Below are 19984 nucleotides of genomic sequence, written 5' to 3' on the forward strand. Positions count from 1 at the left end.
CATTCAGCCTGGAGGTCACAGTGGTTCCCTAAGCCTAGGTGTTAAACTGGATCTCCTAACTCTGCTTACTCCTAGTCCGCTGGATCTTTGACAAGGAGAATTTAACAGATAGAACTGTACCTGCAAGTCAGGAAGCCCAAACAGGACCACACAGCAGTGCTGTATCACTGGTTTGGCCTGCTCCAAAGGACACTGAAGAGACTACTCAGGCTAACTCTGGGTTGAGAAAATGAGCATCTGAATGACAGACTAACCCTGCAGATGAACTAAGCTTGGCAGGAAGGCGTCTCTTGTGACTGTCAATACTTTATTTTGGTGTAAAGACGGGAAGCTGGAAAATACACTGTATTTAAAATTTTCTTGGTTCCCCCTCACATTGTGGAAACCCCCTCCCCCCTGCCCCAAGCTAATCAATCTGTTCAAACTCAAATACTTAAAAGTTACAGCAGCAAAACAAAAGCAGAGGAAAGAAACCAGGTGGAGGAGGTGCCTGGGTGGGTAGTGTCACTTGGTGTGGACGACCGAGGTGCTGAACAGGAGCTTCTGCTTCTGCTTCTTCCTTTTCCTTCCTCCTCTGTCTTCTGCGGGAAACAGCCATCTTAGCGCACACCGCCACCCCATCCCTGCCTCCCTCACAGCTGAGTGACTGCAGGCTTTGCTCATGAGCAGGGCTGTCGGGTGGGCACTGAGGTCACCGTCAACACCGCCCTCAGCCAACTCGGGTTTTTCAAGTGTGGGGGCTGGAGAGATGGCCCAGGGTCAAGAGCACTTGCTGTTTACAGGAAAGAGACCCAAGCCTCAACCACTGCTACCTGCCACCAGTCCTGGCAGGAACAGCAGCCTATGTGGCTAAGCCTGAGCCCAGTGCTGAGGGAGTTTCCCGCCCTTACCAGAGAGGGGGTCTGAAGTAGCTGGTGTGTCCAATTTCATGAAGGCTGCTTCAATAGCTTGGCTGAAGGAATTTTGGAAACTGGGCACAGGAACACGGTCAGAATTATCACTCTCTCCATCGCTGTCCACAGGGGCAGGAGGAACCAAGCTATTCTCATCTGGAAGAAAAACAAAAATGTCACAGTTCTAGAGCTTTACTGAGAGGGACTGGTCCACACACAGCTGCCCTCTCCTGCCCGGTTCTCACCTTTCTTTGGAGCAGTTCTGGGCCACACGTCTGCTTTTGCTTTCCCGACCCTCAGCATCTGCCAAGGGGACCGAAGGAAGAACTTAAGTTTTGTTCTGACCAATGAATGTCTTTTCCCAGTGTCGACCTCCACAAGCCCCCCTTTAGGGTCTTCTCTGCTGCAACTAATGAGACAGCAGTGTGCCCCAAGGTACAGCCCCAGGGGACTTGACTCCTTAGGAAACAGGCGAAGAATAACGAGGATTCTAATACTAAGTACAAGAGGTTCTCACTCAGTCTTAAGTTAGGAATACTTTGTCTGATGTACTTTCCGGTCCCTCTCGAGGCACCTGAGCTGGTATGGTGGTTTACACCTATAACCCCAGTATTTGGGTGGCTGAGGCAGGAGGATTACCTACAATTCAAAACCAGTCAGGACTATATGAGTTTAAGGCTAGTATGGAGCATAGAGATTCTATCTCAAAAAACAGAAAATAATTTAAAACAAAATTTACAGTAAGTAGCATATACAGTACCTTCCCTTTCTTTTGAGGCAGGGGATCCAGGTCTTCCTACATAGCCTATAGCCCTGGTTGTAAATCTGTCTGCCTCTACTGGGATTAAAGGCTTTTGCTATCACACCCAGCCTACCTTCTAATTTAAAGAACCCATGCTGATAACCCAGCCTCCTACTCTAACAGCCCAACAGTGCTTTTACCCTGTTACTTTCCAAATACCTCCTCCTCAATTATCACCGTTTAGATGTTCAGATGCGGACACAGACCTGTCACAATAGTTCCTTAAGGAACTGTCTTCATTTCATGGTAAGGCCAGCTCTCTAACTGGTCACTGTATGCTCATCTGCCAAGTTGCCCTGCAGCTCCTACCAGTATTTGTTCCTTCTTGGTTTTGTAGCCTGGGCTGGACTGGAACTTGTGCTGGGATTATAGGCATGGGTTTCTGCACGGAGAAACATACAGAGATCTTTCTACCCCACCCAGATCCGGCACAGGAGTCAAGCTAGCCTGCCTTATGCTAAAACTTGTGTCCCAAAGTGTGACAGGAACATTCAGGGTAAGTTGTGCTGTGCTGACAGGTGTTGGTTTCTCTGGGTGACCTTTCTGTACCTCAGGCTGGTCCTGACTTCCTGATATGTCTTCCTAAGTGCTGGGATCTCAGGCATGCACTTAAATGCCTTCATCTCCTCTAGAGTCCTGTAATTTCTAAGTCTGAATATTATGACATCTGATTCCACCTTTTTTAAAAATGGTGCCGGGGTTCAAACCCAGGGCTGGACTCTATTTTTGAAAGACAATTCAATGCATCATCGATATTTATTCTCCAAGGACTATTCAGGTGTTTAATCTGAAACTAGCCATGAGGAAACAAGTAGACAAATCCAAAGACCAGGAATGGTGGTGCACACCTGCAATGCCAGTACTCAGGAGTTCAAAGCCAGCCTGAGCTACATGGCAAAACGATACAACTGGCCTGGAAGTTTCGAAACCATTCATTCAAGGGGAGCATGAACTGTTGTGGCCCCAAAGAGGCTGAAGACTTAATAGTTAGCTATAAGGAATCTTTAAGAGTATCCTGAACTGAGAATGATCAAGGACAGTGGGACAAGTGGGGAGAGAGCAATACCCTGGGGTATTCAACACAGTAGCAACTGCATTTACTGGATGTGACGTTGGTGGTTCAGAGAAAATACTACGGTCCTCAACATGCCCTTTCTAGATATGGAGTGAAATGTCATCGTGATGTCTGCAACTCTACACAGAAAAAGAGAAAGCGTCCTGCCTCAGGATCACCCAGAGACTGAGGGATAACCTGAGTACACTGTGAGTTGCAGATTAGCCTGCACTTCTGTGTGAGACCTTTTTCAAACAAAACAAAAACCTACAACCATGGGAAGAGAGTGGGGAAAAGAAAAGCAAAAGCAGTAAGAATTTGTGAACCCAGGTAAAATACAATGTTCACGATACTATTCTTTCAACTTTTCAAAAGTATAAGACTGTGAGGAAGAGAAGTAATGTCAGTAAAACAGGTTCCAACAACTTAGCTGGCACACAAGTACACCCCTGAAACCTCGCCAAAGGGGCTGAGGCGGGAGGACTCAAAGTTCAAGGTCACTCTTGCTACACAGCTAGTTTAAAGCAGACCTTGTCTAAAGCAAGCGTATAACATGAAGCATATGCCTATAATCCCAGTACCAAAGAGGCCATGATAGGAAAATACAAATTCAAGCCCCCAGTCTGGTCTGCCTCCCCACACCAACGTTGAATTCCCGTTTACGCCTCAGCACAAACTACCCATTATCAAGTAGACAGTCTCCATCTCTTTTCCTTTCACAGTGTACTCATAACCATCCTCTTTACCTCTGCTGCAGCAGTCAATGACCCGAGGCATTCACCATCAAATTTATTTTTTACTTACTTTCCAATTTATTTTCAACTTTGCAGTTTATCAGATGTAACCTCACTGTAAGCTGAGAAGCATCTAGACCAGTGGTTTTCAGCCTTCCTAATGCTTCGACCCTTTAACAGTTCCTCATGCTGTGGTGACCCCCCAACCATAACATTATTTCTGTTGCTGCTTCATAACTGTAATTTTGCTGTTAGGAATTGTAATGTAAATATCTGACATGTGAGCCCCAGGTTGAAAACTGCTGATCTAGACTAAAGAACTTCCTCTATAGGTACCTGTGAAGCTGTCCACCCACCTGTCAATTATCCGAGCACGGATACACCAAGTGTTTGCTTGTTGTTGTCTTCCTACCTGACCACCGAGGATGTGGCTGTGCCTCGTTACAGGGTAACCAGGATGACCTTGCCCTCTCAAGATGTAGAGGATCTATTCTACATTATAGAAATACTACCTACATCTAAGGTCCTAGAACCAGCTGAAATGAACTGACGCAGCCCCTCACCTAGGACACTATCCACTTTCTAAGAATCTAATGATCTTAAGTAATTAAAACTTGGATTCTCAACAACTGCTATGAGCTTTGCTCTTGACAAATTCCCCCACCATTGTGCCTCTGATGAGCAATCCACCTGGCTACCCTCTCCGCACAACTGCCCTCAGCTACTCCCTGCTGCCTAAGTTTCCACTAGGCTACAAGTTCTCATCCAGCAGGTGACTCTCTGTCCAGCTATTCTAGGTTGAGGGGCAACAATCCCTGGATGAGGTTCCCGGACAAGCAGCAGAGCTCATGTGGGCTGCTTTACAAGCAAAGGATTTACCTGGGCAAAGGAAAGGAAGGGAGAATCTTCTTCCAGACTCCCAACGCAGAAGGAGGGACTGCCCTGACTCATGGTGGGTGACAAAGGAGTCAGCAGAAAGTCTGAAAGGGAATCAGAGGCCTGATTACATGAGTCAGGTTCCAAAGAACGGGCATCCTCTTAACAAGAAATAACCATGAAAGCCAGACGTGGTGGCACATGCTTGTAACCCCAACTCAGGAGGCTACATCAGGAAGATGTTTGATGTCAACTCCGGCAATATAGTGAGTTCCCGACCAGCCTGGCTTCAGAATGCCACCTTGTCTCAGAGGCAGGGGAAGAGGAAGAAAGAGAGAGAGAATAGCTGTAACTGAATAAGGGTTGGATAACCTTCCCCATAAAACAAAAGGTAACCCTTGATTCAGATGTTAATTCTGCCATGTTCTTACACAACATCTTGCATCACCTACACCAGTGAACAGATCAGAGGCTTCTTCAGTTACTGTAACACTTGCAGCCACAGCAGGACAGCCCTTTCCACAGGAAACATTACACCTTCCACAAAGACTGGCTCTCAAGCTAGCTAGGGTGGCTCCTGACTGTAATCCTAGCAGTTGGGAAGTTGAGGCAGGTGCATCATGAGTTCAAAGCCAGTCTGGGCTACATGGCAAGCCTGTCTCAAAATATAAAAACAAAAGGCTGGCTCTCATAGACTATAGTTGTTTGCTATTGACTGGTTTTATGTGCATGGACAACTTTAAGGAAAAAAAAAAAAATCTAGATCTCCTTTTATGACCAGCCACTATGACATGGAAATACTCAGGATTCAAGACACATGCCAAGTTAGTTTTCCTCTCGAAACTCCTAGGAAGCATTCTGTCCTTCCTCACCTACAGCTACATTGCACACATTACTCTCTCCACTGCCTTGGGGACTGCTAGGCAAGAGGCGTCCGTCGTGTCTCTTTCCTAGTAGCAGGCTTCCACACTCAGCAATGCTGACTGGCAGTTTCTCTCTGAGGACCAAACTATTCTTCCTGATGCCTCAGAAACCCAGACTCGCAAAACAAACAAAACAAAACCTGGCAGATGAGAACTCTTTCTACCCCTCAGACAGTGTACCCAGCGATCCACAGTATTTTCTCATGCAGCAGCTTCCTTCCCAGTTAACTGGAAAAGCACCATAGTTAGACTATCTGTCCCCAAGAACCAAATTCTAGCCCCAGTTCCTGCCACTGAAGTTCCTGCACGCTCTTAGTCTCCGGATCTGTGCTGGCTAGTTTTGAGTGTCAACTTTACACAAACTAAGGTCACTCAGGAAGAAGGAATCTTAACTCCACTGAGACAATGCCTCCATAGGACTGGCCTGCAGGCAAGTCTGTGGGGCACTGATGACGGATGTGGAAGGGCCCAGTGTACCATAGCAAGTGGTCCACACGTCCAGCCTATAAATACATTTTAACTGAGCCATTTCCCTACTGTGCATTCAGTAGTCTGATTTTCTCCCCTATTAATTACAATCAATATTATAACAGAGACATTAACAAACATGCTCAAACATGAAAATTAGAAGAGGAAAACAAAACAAAACAACCCCCAAAAAACAAAACCCAGGACAGAAGAGTCAGAGGACACCAACTGCATTGAGGTTTTGAGAAGCTGGCAGGTCTAAGCCAGTATAATCAATGGGGAAGAGTGATAAAATAAGAATCAATGTAGCTCAGGGCTAACAAGTTTTTCACTTAAATGGTACATTATGCCAAGTTGGTCAGAGCTATAAATTCAGACACTAGGACTTTGCTTAAGGTTAGGACCTGGTTAGTTCAGTGATTAAGGTCACTTGTTGCTCTTGCAGAGGACCCGAGTTTGGTTCCCAGCAGCTACACAGTGGCTGACAACCATCTGTTGTAACTCCAGTTCCAGATCAGACATCCTCTTCTGACCTCTAGGGGCATCAGGCATGCACGTGGCACACATATACATCACAGGCAAACACTCATACACATTTAAAAATTAAATCAAATTAAAGCTCTAGCCAGTAGCAGAATTCATTAAATACCAACTCTTTACCTGCATGAGAACCTGGACTTCTGCTAAGAGGAGAAAGGGAGAGGGCCCCGTGGCCCTCAGTGCTGGTGGGACCCAAAGCAGAATCAGGGGAGCAGGTATAGGAATTGAAGGCAGGAAACTGCTGAAGGTTCTCTAGGGGAATGTGGACTTCAGGATCTGCAAAGCAAAGGCAATGAGAAGTCATCACACAACTGTTTGTGTTTTCTCTAGAAAGGGGGTCTGGAGAGCTGAGAGGATGCAAACAATTAAGTCTTTGCTTTCATACAACAATCCATGCTATGTGTAATCCAGCATGCAGGAGGCTGCAACAGGAAGCGCAGACTGAAGGCCATCCTAGGTCTATAAAGCAGAGCCCTACCCCCACTCCCTCAAAGAGAGAAGCATGGCTGTGGTGCAAGCCTACACAACTTCAGCACTCAGGAGACAGACGGAGCTCAAGGGCAGCCAGTGCTACACAGTAAGTTTCAGGCTAAACAGTGAGCTGCTGTCTCGCAAACAAAACACAAAAAACTTTAATAAACATATTAAATGAAATAAGAGCAAAAAAAAAAACCCAAACTTTTCTTTTCTACTCACTCTACCAAGTCAACCTGTGTCCACACTGGATGGAACCGGGAGAGCTGAGTCCTTTCCCAGTCAAGCACTAAAACCTTCCTTTTCTTTTGTTTTTCTGGGACAAGGTTTCTCTGTGTGGCCCTGGCTGTCCTGGATCTCACTCTGTAGCCCAGGCTGGCCTCGAACTCACAGAGCTCCACCTGCCTCTGGCTCCGGAGTGCTGGGGTTAAAGGCATGGACCACCACACCCAGCGTTTTCTTTTTACGTTATCCTCCTCTTCTAAGTTTACAGCAGTCTGAGTCACCAGGCCCAGCTCTAGTCCGTGTTTTCTATTGGTAACTAGGTCCTCGAGTCACACTGATCCCCTGGAGTTAGTGACTTATTCTAGAGTCAAATCAGAAGCCTGCTCCCTGCTCCAGAGCGTTCTCATGCCCAACCCTGCATGTTTCCCACGGCTGTCACTGTGAGCGCCACCTTTCAACAGTCCTGTCTACGGCACGTGGAGCAGTGCTCCAGTTCCCTCCCAGGGAACAGGTCTGTCACCCACCGTGCTGGGACGCACGCCACCATCACCTTTCCACACTCCTCATGGGAAGAGGTAAGGAAAACAAATGGCAGAGCCTAGGCAGGCAGCCGCACACAAGCACACACGGGAACGCTCCGCAGACACAGAGCTCTTGAACTTACACCTGCCCTGTCTCTTGTTCTCCTCCATTTCAATTCTGCGCTCTCGGCGACGCTCCTCTCGAGCCTTCTTTTGGCGCTGACGCTTCCTTTTCTCAATGTCATCTGTGGGTTGGTCAAGTTGTAAGAAAGCCAGATCAGCCATCAACTCTTCCTGGATGACTAGGTGAATGCATCCTGTCTCAGGAGCTAGCTCAAGCCCCTCTTTCCACCTAGGTTCCCAGTACAAAGAGAACAAAAACAGGGCTTTCTCACCTGAGAACATCTCTAGGGTTTCCTTCGAGACCACAGGAGGCTGCAGAGCTAGTTCACAGATGCTGAACTCACAAGTGAGTGGCAAGTGAGAGAGATACCTATGGCGCTGTCGAACATCCTACATTGGAAACAAAACCAATGCTCAACAGCTCTTGAGAGCAAAGGATCCCAACCCAGAATCCCAACGGTGTACACACACGTAGCACTGGGTGGGACTCAGAACAGTGCTGCTGTTACTGGTTTTTTGTTGTTGTTGTTGTTTGTTTGTTTTTTGGTTTGTCGAGACAGGGTTTCTCTGTGTAGCTTTGGCGCCTTTCCTGGAACTCACAGAGATCCGCCTGGCTCTGCCTCCCAAGCGCTAGGATTAAAGGCGTGCGCCACCACTGCTGCCCGGCACTATCACTGCTCTTTTGAAAAGCCAGGCACTCTGGGCAGCCGACAGAATACCCATCAGACTCACTGGTCGTCAGACTGAGCTACAAGGGAGTAAATTGAGCCCTAAATGACCTAAAGCTGCCCACTGTTTCTAATTGTCTAGGGCCCACAATCGGAGAACGGGGAACCACCGGCAGTCCTGGGGAAGAAGAAAGTCGAGAGCCCTGCTGAGTGAAGTTCCGCCTGAACAGGAAACCAGAGCCTGTTCACTAAGAAGTTTCCACTCTTTTTCTGGATTTATTCCATGCAAAGTTGACCATGAATGACAAATAATTCACACATGTAAACCGTCAAACTGTAATTCAAAGGTATCTTCCAAACTAGAAACCTACTTCCTGCCTGTGTAACCTCGCTTAAACCCTCCAAGGACTTGGATTTTGAACATCTCTTTCAAGCAGTAAGCAGAGAGGAAATGCAAGGGTGTGGTGGTGCACACTTGGCCAGCCTGCTCTACACAGCACGTTCTAGGATAGCCAGAGCTACATAACAAGACCCTGTCTCAAAAGTAAATAAACCACAACAAACAAACATGTTAAGGGCCCTAAAGGTTTGTAGCCTTACTCTGGTGAGTACTACCCCAAAGAGATTAGGTTAATGTCACACCCTGCTCTTCCCCTTTCCAGAAAGCCTTACCTCAGACATGGAGTAGCCAGCAATCTCTACCACCGTTGCTGAGATCTTCTCGGGGCTCTGCTCCAGGCTGCCGTACTCGCGCACCAGGCAGCGCACATTGACGGGGTGCAGGAACATGTGTTGTCCATCCTCCGCTAAACACAGAGCTCTATCACACAAGCCCCGGCCAGCCTTCCCCACGGACCTCTCCCAGCTGGGCCTGCCACTCCCACTTGCCCCCAGGATCTAGTAAAGACACCTCCCCTTGAGGAAGCCCTCCCTCTTCTTGGGGCCCCTCACCTTGGTAGAAGTAGTAACAAGGAGAGCTGTTTAGCTGGGTGAAGCCTGGCTTCGTGAGGCGCTCCTCCTGGCTTGACTCAGTACAAATGGTCCCCTCGCCAAGACTGGCATCTGCTACCTCCGCCGTCTCACAGGCTTCCGGCAGCCCCTCAGGTTCAGGCTCAGACACTGCTTCCTCTTCTTCTACCAAAGGGAGAGCGAGAGGACGAGGGGAGTCCAGAGAACGAACTTCTGCAGCTTCTTCATCCCAAGCAGACAGGTACTCTAGCACCCCCTGTTGGAACAAACCGCAGGTCAACAGAAAGCACTGTACCCTGTCTCATGAAATGATGTGGCCAAGACGGGCCTAGGATAGGCCTCGCCTCTCATGGCCATCATCGCCACAGAACAAGGGGACGACCTGGTCCCGAGGACACACCGGCACTCCGGCTCCAGCAGTCTGGAGAACGGCAGCACCCCGTTCTAACTCAGGGCACACTCACCCTCCTGGGTTGGAAAACAGACTCCTTCGCCAGGGGAGCCATCAGCACCAGGTGTTCCAGAGCAGCCACGACACCAGTGACCTCCTCCTCTCCGCCTCCAGCTACTCCAGACAGAGCCTCTTCCCGCATCTGAGGCCAGAGAACAGACCAGAAACACACTCATTTTAAAGGTCAAGCAGAGACTCCCGGCTCAAGTTGAAGAATCCCTGCTGTAGAGGATATAAGAGTACTTCTTTGGATAATTCTACGTACTCCCAATCTTTAACAAGTGTTGCTAAGGCCTGGTGGGCAAACCATAATACTCTCTCGGCAATGTCTCCCAAAACACCTTGAGAACTATAGGCATTTTCCTAGACAGGGGAAACCACTACCTTGCTTATTAACTCAGAATAGAGCTCAAATAGAAACCCCACTGTTACAGTGAGTCATAAAAACATTGTGAGCTATTACTTTCAGCTCTACAAAGAGTCTGAAAGCTAACTCGGCCCTTCCTTCCTATTACCACTTACTTAAATGGCCTTCTCAGCCACCCCTTGGAGCTGACGTAACTTGGTTTTCAGTTCCCAATGTACCTACCTTAACCTCCTGGAGAGCGGCCTCAATAAAGCAGGACTCAGGAGTGTGCTTCTCCTCTGCAAGCTGCTGCTCTAACGCTACTTTCTCCTCCAGAACTACTCGGTGCAGCACCTGCTCCTTAGAGGCCAGAAGCAACTTGGAGTACTGGCTGTGCTGTTCATCTGCAAGACAGTCAAGGGATCACAAACACAGCTCAAGGAGGGAGGCGCTGGGACTAAGGGGAGACTGTCTCACACAGACTTTATCTGCCCTAGGCAAAACATGAGACTTAGTACAACTTCCTGGAGACACTAATGATAATCTTAAACCAGGTTAATTCAAGAAGTCTAAGGAACCAGAAAAAAGGGCTGGAGAGATGGCTCAGCAGTTAAGAGCACTGACTGCTCTTCCAGAGGACCCAGGTTCAATTCCCAGCAGCTGCATGGCAGTTCACAACTGTCTGTACTCCAAGATCTGATACCCTCACACAGACATAAATGCAGGCACGACACCAATGTACATAAAATAAGAATTAAAACAAAAATAAAGAAAAAAATCAGTCTACTGTCTACTAATTAGAACATTCAGTCTAACGTAAGGAAATGCTTGGAAAGATGGTTTTTTAAGAATGAGTGACGGGAACAAGCACTGTATTGTAAAACCACTGTAGAGTCTTGTTTTAAACAAGAAACAGGGGCTGAGGAGACAGCTGAGCAGTGGAAAGCACTGGCCGCTCTTCCAGGACTCCAGTTTGATCCCCAGCACCCACACGGCAGCTCACAACTGTCTGTGACTCCAGCTGCAGGGGACCTGACACCCTCTTCTCTTTCCACGGGGCACTGCACACACTTGACGCACAGCCACATGTAGGCAAAACACTCAGACACAGAAAATAATTTTAAAAATAAAACACAGATCTCTGTGAGTTTGGGGCCAGCCTGTTTTACACAGTCAGTTCCAGGAGAGCTGGAGCTACATAAGGAGACCCTGTCTTCAAAAAAACAAAATCCCAAACCATGACAAACAAAACAAGTGTCAAACCAGCACATCCAACCCCAACCCCAGAACAGTGTGAGTGAACTGAAGAAGCCCATCATTGTGGGGTAGCCTTTACGGAAAGACTCATGGATGACTTCTTTCCTTCCTTCCTTCCTTCCTTCTCTAATACTTTGGTTTTTTCAGACAGTGTCCCATGGAAGCTCAGGGTGGCTCCAACTTGTTATGTAGCCAAGGGTGACCTTGAACTTCTGAGCCTTTAGCCTCAGCCTCCTAAATGCTGGGGTTACAGGTGTACACCACTCTGGCCAGCTCTTCCCTTGTTTCTGCTGTCACCAGTGCTGGGAGTTGAACCTACAGACTTGCCCATGCTAGGCAACCATTCTGCCCTGTGCTACACCCCTGCCTTTGTTTGGAGACAAGTTCTCACTGCATGGCCTAGGCTAAAACTTGTTTATCCAAAGGATGGATTGTTGTTGCTGCTGCTGTTTTTGAGACACGGTTTCTCTGTGTAGCCCTGGCTGTCCTCAAACTCACAGAGATCCACCTGCCTCTGCCTCCCAAGTGTTGGGATTAAAGCAATGTACCACCTCCACCCAGCTTCTTACAGTGTTGTTTACCCTTTAAATCGATTACTCATGCTCACCTCCTAGATGAATCGGATGGTCTACATTCATCCACTTGGATTTAGGCAAGGCCACCAACACTCCTTTCTCTCTCTTCATCAGCTGCATTGTAATGGTGTCCCCCACAACATACTGGCGTGACTCTGTGGCAACAACACTGAGACAGAAACATTTAGATGGCGCAGAGTTAAGAAGGGAGCAGCCTAGGGTCTAACACGACTCTCTGTCTTACCTCTTGAGATCCTTCTTGTGCACAGAGCTGTAGCAAATGGGACATTTACTCCAGGTCTTCTCACTGAGGGAAAGGTAGTGCAAGATGCATGCCCAGCAGAAAATGTGTCCGCAGCGAGTTATCTTGGCTGCAGTAGGTGGATAGAGGCATATTGGGCAAGATGGCACTTCATGGCTACAGATGCGCTGGAACACAAGACAGCACAGCATCACTGCTTTCAGAACTGACTGGGGAGAGGGTGACAAAGCCAGAAGCCTCTCCTCTCCTGCTCTTACAAAACCGTTTAACAGACGAGTTGGCTGGAGAGCTGGCTGGCTCAGCAATCAGAGCACTTGCTCTTGTGGTGGTCTGAGTGAGAAGGGCCCCACGCCATCCCCAGCCAGCTCTGTCTCTGCCTGGTGGTAGTTTCAACATAAAACTCAGCTGCTGCCCCAGCACCAGGCCTGCCTCCGTGTCCCCTGCAGGAGAGTCTGGACCCACTCACCCTCTGAAACTGTAAGCAAGCACCCAATTCAACCGTTTCCTCTGTAATTCACACCTCCCCATGGCAACAGAAAACACACTGCTCTTGCAGAGGACCCAGGTTCAGTTCCCAGCACTCACATATGGCTCATGACTCTGTAACTCCAGTTCCAGGAGATCTAGTGCCCTCTTCCAGCCTCCACAGGCACCAGGCATGCACAGCGTACTTACGAATACACAGGCAAAACATTCATACACATACAATAAAAATAAATAAAGCCTGTTTAATAATACAGATTAAGAATGAACACACATTAAGCAAATTAAGAAATCCACACACGCCTTTAATCCCAGCACTCGGGAGGCAGAGCCAGGTGGATCTCTGTGAGTTCGAGGCCAGACTGGGCTACTAAGTGAGTTCCAGGAAAGGCGCAAAGCTACACAGAGAAACCCTGTCTCGAAAAACAAAAAACAACAACAACAACAAAAAAAAGAAATCCACAATCATGGGCTAATCCAACAGGACAGGTAATAGACACTTGGAGGGCTCTACATTACAGGGAAAATGTCATAAATCACATGATCCCATATTCACAATTTTTAATTGTATATTTAATGGAAGGCATAAAAATCCAGATTTAATTTACTGATAACTTCAAACAGTAGTGAAGACCTTCTCTTTATGTTTTTTTTTTGTTTGTTTGTTTGTTTTAACAAGGGGGAAGCACCTGTGCCACAATCTTTTTTTTCTTTTAAGATTTATTTATTATGCATACAGTGTTCTGCAAGCATGCATGCCTGCAGGCCAGAAGAGGGCACCAGATCTCATTACAGATGGTTGTGAGCCACCATGTGGTTGCTGGGAATTGAACTCAGGACCTTTGGAAGAACAGCCAGTGCTCTTAACCACTGAGCCATCTCTCCAGCCCCGGTGTCTGTTTTTTTACCCAATGTATGTAAGTGGTTTTTTTTCCTATAAGGCATTCTACGTCATTCTTAGATGATTGTGAAAATTTTTTTGTTTTGTTCTGTTTTTCGAGACAGGATCTGTGTAGCTCTGGCTCTCCTGGATCTCGCTCTATAGACCAGACTGTCCTCGAACTCACAGTGATTCGCCTGCCTCTGCCTCCTGAGTGCTGGGATCAAAGGCATGCGCCACCACAACCCAGCGATTGTATAAACTTTTAAAGCAACAGGAGTCAAAATTTGTCAGAATAACATAAAAGTAAGAGTACTTATTATTTTGAAAGTAACTACATCATACACCCTGTTAGGATCAGCAAGGAGACACACGTTCATAAACTCAGGAGAAAAAAATGCAGGACTGGCTTTGCAGAAAACGCAACCACCTGCTAATTTGACACCAATTACGACAAGGGGCTGCCAATGAAGCAATGTCCGTGTATCTGAGCTCAGCCTGGTATGAGGTAACTAGAGTTCCTCTAACAGACTCCTGGTTACGACTTCCTCAACAAGTGACTGACAGAGAGGGAGGAATGCTTACGTGCCCTTGGAGCAGAGCTTTCCATATCCCGAGTTCGCTTGGTAACAAAATGAACTCCAAGAGGAACAAGGAACTGACGTGTGCCCGAGTTTAACACTGCTAACAGCTGCCATACCACAGCCTTTCTTTAGCTCTCCCGCTGAGGATGACAAACCTGGCGAAGCCACTCACCACTTGTTCCACAAAGTCCCAGTTGACTAAGGTGTCAGGGTCAGCAAAATGAGCTGTGTAGTCCTGGTCTGCAGTCACCACAAACTGGCAGCTAGAAGGAGCAGGAGGGACAGGAGAGAGGAGCTGTCAGAAACTCACCACCTCTCTGAGTTCATCAGGATGCTGGCCAAGAGCGGCTGAGGCTGCCAGCTGCAGCAGCATGACCCCAGACATTAGCCGCAGCTCCGAGCCCTGGCTCCATGAGGAGTCTAGACTCAGTGGGCAGATGCCCAAATCCATCAACTATTTCCTCAGCTTTCAAGCCCGGCCAAGCTCCCTGTTGTTCTCCCTTGAACTAAAATTAACCAGACTGAGACTTCCTCCCTCAACCCTTGGACCCTATGACCACAGCTCATCTTCATGGCAGCAGAGAGCTGTTCTCAATCATCTGAGAGCAGTCTGCATTAAGTTCCTAGCAACGAGCCTTCCTAGAACTGTGGAAGGTAAGCAGAGAACCTGAGCTCAGTTCTTAGCACTCATGTCAGGAGGCTCAAAGCTGCCTCAACTCCAATCCCAGGAGAACTGGACGCCCGTCCTCCTCCCAGCACCAGCATTCACGGGCACACACTCCCGCACACATAATTTAAAACGCAATCTTTTGAAAACAGGGTGCCTACTTTATCTGCTTATATAAAGGTTAGCAAGAACGTGTGTGTGGGTGTCTTGCCTGCAAGTGTCTGCGCACCCACCAGTTGAATGCAGTGCCCTCAGAGGCCAAAAGAGGGGGTCGGGTACCCTGGAACTAAAGTTACAGATGGCTGTGAGCCACCACGTGGGTTCTGGAAACAACCTGGGTGCTCATCAAGTGAGGGCGGCACACACCTTTTATCCTAGCACTCAGGAGGCAGAGGCAAGCAAATCTGTGAGTTTGAGGCCAGCCTGGTCTACAGAACAAGTTCAGGATAGCCAGGGATACACAGAGAAACTCTGTGTTGAAAAACAACAACAAAAAACCCAAAACAACACAAAAAGAAACCTGGGCCCTCTGGAAGAGAAGCTAATACTCCTAACCCTGGAGTCACTTCTCCAGCCCCCAGAGAGCTCACTTTGTACAACCATTTTATCAAAACTGCCTAGAACTGGAGTGAAAGCCTCAAGAGGACCAATGACGGCATCAGCTAGAATCCACAGCCTAAGAACCATCTGTGTGAGCTGCAGAAGCCCTCAGAGTCAAGTGAGCCCTGCGACGTAGGAGGCCTGACCAGAAGGAGAGCTCGCCGTGGAAGCTCTTCCACTGCACCTCAGCTCATCCTCTACTAAGCTAACACATGATCAGAACTGTTCTGGTCTGGTCCCCACCCTCCCTGGACCCGTGATTTCTTCCCAGTCCACTGTACAGCAGAGCTCAGACCACAGAACACTCCTAGTCCCAGAAGTTACACCAAGCACTATGTTCTCTAAGTACCGAGAACGGTCACTTAGAAAACGTTGACAGGGAAGAAAAGACCACACCAATGTCTCTTCTGTTTCTCCCCATAACAGTTTAGAGAAAGGTTCCTCCAAGAAGTGCAACCATCTAAGCAGGTTTTTCATTTTTGTCCTAGAAGTGGAAATACTCACTTGGCCTGTAAAAAAAGTTCCTTGTTAAAAGGCTTGTGTCCCCACTTGTTTCTTTTTCCCCAGCTGCCATGTCCACTGCCTTCAAAGTGACCTCCTTGGCCACGGGGTTCAAAGGTGAAATTCAACAAGTGGTTCAGGTTGATCTTCTTAGGGCCAGAGAACTGGGCAGGGCTAAACTCTGCCCGCTGAGCCTCTGCTACCTAGAAAGAATGGCAACATTTTAGATTAATCGACCAACTGACAGCAACAACCAGGACATCCTGCTTCCACACAGCTGGAAACATGGCACCGCTGGCATAAATGCTAACCTCAGATATGTCTGGAAGAGCACAGAGGAAACGCCTTTAGATCCCCTTACACTGCAGCCTGCTCTGCTAAGCAGCGATGAACTGTTCAATGACAAAGCACTCACAACCTTCTCTAGTCATTGAGAAGCACAAAGGGTTTCTCTGTGTAGCCCTGGCTGTCTTTGCTGGATCTCCCTCTGCAGACCAGGCTGGCCTCCAACTCAGAGATCTGCTTGCTTCTGTTTCCCGAGTGCCGGGACTAAAGGGCAGAGTTATCACAGCTGGTTCTTCTTTAACCTTTTCCACCCCACCAAAAACCTATTATTTCTTTTTACACACAAGCAAAAAAAACTGGAGCTCCAACAAAGGTAAATGTAACACTTTCACTGTCTAGTCAAATTTGAAGGTTTTTAATAAGCTGCACATGCGCATACAGGCATACAAGAGTGGCTCAATCCTGTAATGCTAGCACTTAAGAAGCAAAACAAACAAACAAAAACAAATCAAAACCCTACCATTCTAACCTTTCAAAACAAATACAGTGGCCAAGTATGGTGGTTCATGCCTATAATCGCAATACTTAAGAGGTGAAGGCAGACCACTGCGAGCTGGGAACTAGCCTGTGCTACACAGCTAGTTCCAGGCCAGCCTGGACTATAAAGTACCTCCAGAAAACAAACCAGCCAGCTGTGGCACACAATTAGACAGTTTCTCTTTTCACAAAGCACCAAACCTAGAACTAAGAGTCTGTACTCGTCAAAACCCCCACACTCTAGGGGCTAGAGAGACGACAGCAGCTCAGTGCTAAGGAGTACAAGTGCTTCTGCAGAAGATAGGGTCTGCTTCCCAGTACCCACGTGGTGGTTCACAACCATCCATTAATTCCAGTTCCAGAGGATCCAACACCCTCTTTGTTTCAGAGATTGGTTGAGCTGAATGGCCAATAGCTAGGCAGAAAAGGGATAGGCGAGGCTGGCGGGCAGAGAGAATAGGAGGAGAAATCTAGGGAGGAGGAGAAGGAGGAGGAGGAGGAGGAGGAGACAGGCCTGGGGCCAGAAGCCAGGCAGCCACCAGTAGGCAGATGTAAGCAGCAGTGAAATAAGATATACAGAAGGGAAAAAAAAAGGTAGACAAAGAGAAACAGGTTAATTTAAATTAAAAAAGAGCCAGCCAGAAAGGAGCCTACGGTAGGGTAGGCTTCAAAACTAGTAAGTCTCTGCATCATTATTTGGGGGCTGGCTGGTGGCCTATAAGAAAAAGTCTGTTGTAGCTTGTCTTTCCACTGCCCCTACCCCTCACCCCCAGACAGGGTTTCTCTGTGTAATAGTCTTGGCTATCCCGGAACTCGCTTTGTAGACCAGGCTGGCTCTTTCCACCTTTATAATGTGGCAACTGGAAACCTTAAAATCATGTTGCTGAAGCTGAGACACAGCTCAGTGGTAAAACAGTGACTAGCACGTACAAGGTCCTGCGTTTCAGCCCCAGAACTGCTAAAGAAAACAGTAATTGCCAGGTGTGGTGGCGCACACCTTTTAGTCCCAGTACTGTGTAGGCTGAGGTAGGCAGATTTGAGTTCAAGGTGAGCTCCTGGTCTACAAAGCCTCTGGGCAGCCAAGGCTATAGCATGATACCCTGTCTCAAAGAACAGCACTTGTTGCTCTTACAGAGGTTCAATTTCCAGCCAGCACACAGCATCTTAAACAGATTATAACTCCAATTCCAGAGGATCTGACACCCTCTTTTGGCTTTTTCTGGTATCTGGTGCAAATAGTGCACAGACATACATGCAGGCAAAACACTCATACACACACACACACACACACACACACACAGAGAGAGAGAGAGAGAGAGAGAGAGAGAGAGAGAGAGAGAGAGAATATAAAACACATGGCTTTTTGGGGTGTGTGTGTGCAGAAGCGTTGCATCTCAGATGGTCTCACTGTAGAGCCGATGCTGACCTTGGATCCATGCTCTTCTTACCTCTGCCTCCCAAGTGCTGGGACTGCATCCTGCAGCTTGCTGTCCATTGGACAGCAGTGCTCTACAGTTTAGACCATGCTGCTGACAAGCACACTGTCATACCTGAGCATCACTTGAACCAGGAACCCACTGTGCTCACAATTCTTGTTTGTGGGGTTGTTTGTTTGTGGTTGAGACAGGCTCTCATTATGTAGCCTGACTTGCTTGGAACTCATGTTAGAGACCTCAGTCCACCCCGTCTGTCTCCAGATAGAGTGGAATTAGAGGCATGTGCTTCCACACCTGCGTAATTCCAACAATTCTCTACCTCTACCCCGTCACTGCACCAATGGTCCACTCTCGCGAACTCTTTCCACATCTGGCTTAGTTCCTATGTTCAGCAGCTAGCCTCCCTACCCACCCCAGCAGCTCCGGTGTCTCAGTGAAGTAGCCCCTCACACTGCTGGCAGCCACAGTGCACTTACACTTCAGTCCATCCCTCCTACCCTCCAGACAAGCCCCTTCACCTCTCAGGTTCCCAAACCACTCTCAGATCTTACACGGAGAAAACGAGCTCCATGAGTTAAGAACACACAGCCCTCTTGTTACTGTGCTGAATCAGCAGAGCCCTTCCTCATGCCAACCCTGGGCTTCTTCCAGAGATCACCACGTCGAGGGCACTGTCACACTCCATTTCCCTGCTGTCGTTCCCTCTCATCAACCACCTATTAGGAGAGAGACGCTGTACTTCCTTCCCTACCCGAACTATAAAGCCTCTCCCGCACTCACAACACTTTCTAGTATTTCAAAAGGTTTTATTAAGACAGTTGTGGTGGTACATGCCTGTAATTCCAGTACTCAGGAGAAAGAAGCAGGCAAGACCTCTGAAAGTTTAAGGCTAGCCTAGTCTACATACAAGTTCCAGGTCAGCCAGAGCTACATAGTGAGACCCTACCTCAAAATAAATAAGTAAGTAAGTAAGTAAGTAAGTAAGAAATAAGTAGGTGAATTCCAGTAGGTAGTTGGATCTATGTGAGTTCACGCCAGCCTGGTCTACACAGAGAGCTCCAGGACTATACAGTAAGACCCTATCTCAACCAAAATAACCAAAATCTCGTTAATATTCTTAAAAACTACTTGTATATGTTTGTGTCTAGGTGTGGGTATGTGCATCAGAGTCTAGCAGCCAGAGGACAACTCCAATCCCCTGGAGCTGGAGTTACAGGGGTTGTGAGCTGACCCACAGCCTTCTGCAAGAGTAGAGCGATTTTACTGCTAAGTCATTCCTGTCCAGCTCCCCTCACACTGTTCAAGCACCACCTCACCTCTCTACTTCCCTTTAGAGCAGACACCGCCCTTTCTTCTTCCCATCCCCCACTCTCCTGACTCTAGGCCAAACACACTTTTGTCATCGTTCCACCAACACGACTCAAGGCCGGTGACCTACTGACCGGCCTTCCCAGTTTCCAGTCCTGGTCTAACTCAACAGCAGGACTTGAGCAGAGTGACGAGCTTCTCTCACTGGCTCAGCGCTTGCGCCTGCCCTGCTCCCAGCACTCTGCAGGGCTCCCATGTGGTCCTGCGGCTCTCAACTCCAGCAGTGTTCCCTTGCGCCATTCACATGTCTCTCAGAATCTACCTCTGCAGCCTGGCTGATGGCACAGGCCTGTGATCTCAGCACCCAGGACGCTCCAGCAGCCTGTGCTATACATACAGTGAGACCTCTCCAAAAAAATAAATAAAGAGGAAAAACTAAAGTATCTCACAGGATGGACAAGAGTTCCTCCAGCACTTTTTACTCTCCCGTGGACACTGTTTAATCTGATAACACTTACCATCAGGTAAAGAACATACTGGTT

General features: G+C 47.9%; 1 protein-coding gene across 1 annotated transcript in view; it reads right to left on the reverse strand.

Annotated features, from left to right (window-relative positions):
• Positions 1 to 290: 290 nt before the first annotated feature.
• The window catches only part of Rnf10 (ring finger protein 10), a 33988-nt gene continuing 14294 nt past the window's right edge, over positions 291 to 19984 (reverse strand). Inside the window, exons 3-17 of the mRNA XM_059249836.1 lie at positions 15880 to 16079; positions 14281 to 14371; positions 12144 to 12328; positions 11932 to 12068; positions 10311 to 10471; positions 9735 to 9863; positions 9253 to 9526; positions 8974 to 9107; positions 7906 to 8023; positions 7654 to 7755; positions 6411 to 6566; positions 4363 to 4463; positions 1139 to 1196; positions 891 to 1049; positions 291 to 581 (exon numbers count right to left, since the gene is read on the reverse strand). Of these exons, the coding sequence (XP_059105819.1) occupies positions 505 to 581; positions 891 to 1049; positions 1139 to 1196; positions 4363 to 4463; positions 6411 to 6566; positions 7654 to 7755; positions 7906 to 8023; positions 8974 to 9107; positions 9253 to 9526; positions 9735 to 9863; positions 10311 to 10471; positions 11932 to 12068; positions 12144 to 12328; positions 14281 to 14371; positions 15880 to 16079 (2082 nt within the window). The 3' untranslated portion in view covers positions 291 to 504. The remainder of the gene's footprint in view (positions 582 to 890; positions 1050 to 1138; positions 1197 to 4362; positions 4464 to 6410; positions 6567 to 7653; positions 7756 to 7905; positions 8024 to 8973; positions 9108 to 9252; positions 9527 to 9734; positions 9864 to 10310; positions 10472 to 11931; positions 12069 to 12143; positions 12329 to 14280; positions 14372 to 15879; positions 16080 to 19984) is intronic.

The sequence above is a fragment of the Peromyscus eremicus genome, chromosome 23 (genome assembly GCF_949786415.1).
Source record: "Peromyscus eremicus chromosome 23, PerEre_H2_v1, whole genome shotgun sequence".
NCBI lineage: Eukaryota > Metazoa > Chordata > Mammalia > Rodentia > Cricetidae > Peromyscus > Peromyscus eremicus.